The following is a 4,711-nucleotide window of genomic DNA, read 5'->3' as shown; positions in this document are numbered from 1 at the left end:
AAAAATCTGGCCAACAACAGACCAACCATCACTAGGAAATATTTCTTCCATCCATTTATTAAAAACAGACGATTAATGGGAAGAAAAAGTACCTTCAGAGTATACAGTCTTAAAACAAACAGAATCGGTCCCAATCCATGGCTTAAATTTTTGAGACAAAGATGTCTAGTGAAGGTCACACAGATAAACAGACGATTAATGGGAAGAAAAAGTACCTTCAGAGTATACAGTCTTAAAACAAACAAAATCGGTCCCAATCCATGGCTTAAATTTTTGAGACAAAGATGTCTAGTGAAGGTCACACAGATTTAACACATTCACTTTAACCAGGTGAAACCTCTGAGCAGAAAATACTAGGGCTTTTCTCCAAAAGGAGGTGTCTGATTTTATGGAGATGTTGGAAGGTACATGACAGATCTGAATATGCATATGAGAATAATGGGAGAGGAGTGAATATTAAACCTTATCTATAGAGTTTACATGGGAAAAAATGTTAGATAAATATACGCTAGGGCTTTTCTCCAAAAGGAGGTGTCTGATTTTATGGAGATGTTGGAAGGTACATGACAGATCTGAATATGCACATGAGAATAATGGGAAAGGAGTGAATATTAAACCTTATCTATAGAGTTTACATGGGAAAAAATGTTAGATAAATATACATGCCTCTTTAAGAAATAGTCCTTTGGCCCACAGGAAAATACTGTTTGAAAATGGAAAATTATTACTAAGAAGTTTTCTATGATTTATTTCAGTCTTGCTCTTATATTCCCACTTTCCCCATATCTAAAATTCTGAATATGTGAATCTGGATTGGGTCTATAGCTTTAAGATGTCAGTTTGAAGGGTTCAGTTGGCTGGTTGATACTAAGATGGATCTCTGAATCTTTAGGATGCTAAAAGTTCATCTAGTTCCAGCCACTAAAATTGGCAATTGCACGTTGTCAGGTTGAGCACTTCCTGAAGTAAGCCACTCAAGGAAACAGTCTGATCACATTTGATGTCTGAATGAGGTTAAAAATGTGTGTGTAAGCCTATAATACAGCAAACCGTGCTGCTACCTGCCCCCCTAGCCTCTGAATAAAAGATAGACCACTCATTTGGGAACGAGAGGAAATGAAATTAGGTAGACTTTTAAACCGTAACCAGGAAAGAACCTTGGGTGTAGTTAATGGCACATGTAGCTTGCTAGGAACAAATATATACAAAATCTGTTTTTGAGGGAATTATATTACCCAAAACATACCAGAAGTTTGACTCCTACATGAGTCTTGAAATAATCTTTTTCAGGAAGTGGGCTGCAAAAGTTGCTTGGCTTTAAGGAAAGAAAATTCCTCTACATTTGCTTTTTTTTGGTGGATGGACAGCCAGTACAGGGATCTTCCCAGAGGATGGGGTCAAGAACCACAGAAATAAAAAAAAAAAAAATAGAACTCTTCTCCATCAGTGAAATTAAGGCTTCATCAAGGAATCCACCTGCTAGGCCATCAGTTTGCCTAGTCTCAAAATCACTTGTTACATTTGGAGAAAACTTTGCACTATTCTGTTGCTGTTGGAGCAAGTCAATAGGCATACACAATACAGTGCATAGTTGAGAAGCCATTGTACTAGGCTGAATAAAGACTCCTAAAGGTATCAGATTCTAATTCCTGGAATCCATAAAGGTTGCCTTATTTGGAGATAGGGTCTTTGCATATATGATGAAGTTAAGGACCTCTACATGAGGATATTATCCTGGATTAGGATTGGGCCCTAAATGCCATCAAATGTATCCTTGTAAGAAGGAGGTGTGGAGAGATTTTATACACCAGAGGAGGAGGCAATGTGAAGATGGGGACAGAGATTAGAGTCCCCATCAGGTATGGCCACAAGCCAAGGAATGTCAGGCAGCCACCAAAAATTGGAAGAGGCAAGGAACAGATTTTCCTCCCAAGAGAGCATGGCCTTGCTGATCTCTTGATTTTAACCCAGTGAAACCAGTTTCAAACTTCTGGGACTAGAACTGTAAGAGAATAAATTTTTGTTGATTTAAGCCACCAAGTTTGTGGTAATTTGTTAGAGCAGTCACAGAAAACTGATACACTGCTACATTAAAAAGACATAATATCATATCTACTATTACAAGGGCTGTAATCCAGCAGATCTTGTGATTCCATGGCTTGTTTACAAGTTGGGAAATTTGTGTCCTGATAACTATATGTGAAATCAAAACAAAGAAAACATTTTGAGTAAGATTCAAAAATGAGTTTTGTTTTCTATTTTGTGGCAAATCTTGAAGTTACAATGGTGACAAAGGGCAGAAAAATACCTCTGTAGTCACCTTCACTAAATAGGTACCCTTTATCATTAAAAACTGGACATATCTTTACCTTTGTTTCTAATTCTAAAGCAATGTATTTTGATTATGGAGCATAAAATTAAAAAAAGTGGAAAATCAACATTTCTCCCAACTCACCAGAGTTAACAAGGTTTTTCCTTTGCATTTAAAGATACCTTAATATAGATATATATTGTACAAAATGAAAGTATAGACTCTAACTCTTTGGCAACATGCTTTTCCTCATAAGACTATATAATAAATAACTGTCCATAGCAGCATACATAGCTCTCCCTTCTTCTTAATGGCTCTATATCATTCCTTTATATAGATATAGTATAATTTACTTAAACAAGTACCCACTGATGAATGCTTCAGTGGTTTACTATACTTTTTGTGCAAAAAGTAATAATTTTTCTTTTTATCCAGATTGAATGATCTCTGTTTTGTCAAACTCAAAAGTTAAAGAACATGAAACTGAAAGAGTTTAAAGAATACTTAATTATTTTGCAGAATCATTGAACATTAGAAGTTAGTTTTAAAATAAAGTGCTCATATTAATTGCATTTCAATTATTTAAAAGTTCTGATTAATAACCATAGTAATGGTTAATTTTTTAGACATCTGACTACCCAGTGGTGCTCTCTTTAGAAAATCACTGCTCCCCTTCCCAACAAGAAGTGATGGCAGATAATTTGCAGACTACTTTTGGAGATTCCCTGCTTTCTGATATACTTGATGATTTTCCAGACAAACTACCTTCACCAGAGGTAACATATAGTCTGAGAAGCTCAAGTTAAGAATAAAAATCCAAAACATGTCACTGTAATATTGGCCCATGAAACCGGGTTAGAGACCAAAGAAAATGCTTGGTTTTAATTGTTTATAGAGGTGTACCTTTGCAATGTGCCTAAGAAATGCTCCCATGAGCATTTAGGTTGAACATATTTTGATAAAGAGAATATAGAGAGATATATGCAAAACTCATTTTTTAACTGTGTGTCATGGGTTCACAATTTCAAGGCAATTAATACTAGGCCAAAATATTAGGAATTTGATATGCTTTTATAGGCAAAAGGCAAGAGGCAAAAAGTCTAGGCCAAAAATAGAGCCCGCACCCAATATCTCAGAAGCTGAGTGGCAAGTTCCCCTTTATAAAACCTGCTCTTTTCAATTTTCCTGTCTTCTGGACCCCTTTCCACCTTAACTAGAGCATCCTCAAGTATTTGTTTTGAAAAAGCACCCCTACCTCTACCATCAGGATTTCACTTCCCTTCCCTGCTGTCTCTCTATTTTATTATTTCCTTTCACATCCAGCTTTTCATTTTCTCATCTCCTTGCAATGTCTACAGTCTGGCTTCCTCTTCCACGTGCTCCATAGTAAGTTTCTCATCGTGATCATAGAAGACTTTCTTACTGATCAATTCTAATGGACCCATTTCAGTCTTCATCTAATTTGTTCCCTCGGCAATATTCAACACTGGGGACCCCTCCTTTCTTTCCTTGACACTTCCTTCTGTAATCACACTTTTTTAGGCTTTCTATTTTTTTGTTGTTTTAAAAGAAATTTTTGTCTTTATTTTATTATTTTATTTTAATTTATTTTATTTATTGAATCAAAATTGATTACACATATTTTTGGGGTTCAACATTGAGATATGTTGATCAAATCAATATTACTAGGATATATATTGTTATGAATCTTAACAATTATTCTTTATGCCCCTTGTCCAATCTCTCCCAATCCCCCAGCCTCTCCTCCTCCCCCCTCTAATTGCCCTAGGTTTCTTCTCTCCTTCTGAAAGAATAATGGTTACTCTGTTAATTTGCTGTCTAGATGATCTGTTCAATGCTGAGAGGTGTGATCAGGTCCCTCAATACTATCATAGAGCAGATGCTTCTTCTGTCACTCTGGAATGGGCTTTGTGGAGAGAGACATCCTCTTCTTTTCTTCATCTCTGCTGGTGACTCTCCTTGTGCTAATGCACTCCAGTGGCTGGCAGACTATCTGCATGGTTGTTGTGGCATCTAGCCACTTTTGTGGCAGCCATGGTTATTGTGGTGGCTGTGGTGGGCCACCCACATGGAGGTGATGTTTTTGGCATGCTCCTTGGCACTGGCAGTGTGCCTGGTTGTGGGGGGCCTGGTCCCCTTCTCCATGCCTCTGGTCCCTGGGTGGGCCCTGAGGCACTCGTGCGGTGTACCTGGCTGTGGGAGGGGGTCCAGTCCCCTTCTGCATGCTTTGGGTCCCCAGGAGGGCCCTGAGGTGCTGGCACAGTGTGCCTGGATGTGGGAGTGGGGCCCAAGCCCTGTCTCCAAACCACCGGTTCTGAGGCAGGCCCCAAGGCACTGGTGGTGTGCCTGGGCTGGAACTAATTTTTTGTCCTTTGCTTA

At 38.2% G+C, this 4,711-nt stretch overlaps 1 protein-coding gene across 1 annotated transcript in view; it reads left to right on the top strand.

Moving 5' to 3' along the window:
* Positions 1-4,711, top strand: part of PLCZ1 (phospholipase C, zeta 1) — a 62,659-nt gene that overhangs the window by 36,239 nt on the left and 21,709 nt on the right. The window contains exon 5 of the mRNA XM_008577816.1: positions 2,938-3,087. Within this exon, the coding sequence (XP_008576038.1) occupies positions 2,938-3,087 (150 nt within the window). The remainder of the gene's footprint in view (positions 1-2,937; positions 3,088-4,711) is intronic.

This window comes from Galeopterus variegatus, unplaced genomic scaffold, assembly GCF_000696425.1.
Source record: "Galeopterus variegatus unplaced genomic scaffold, G_variegatus-3.0.2 Scaffold1582, whole genome shotgun sequence".
Lineage (NCBI taxonomy): Eukaryota > Metazoa > Chordata > Mammalia > Dermoptera > Cynocephalidae > Galeopterus > Galeopterus variegatus.
The sequence above is the reverse complement of the archived record's forward strand: the minus strand, read 5'-3'. Positions and strand labels throughout refer to the sequence as shown.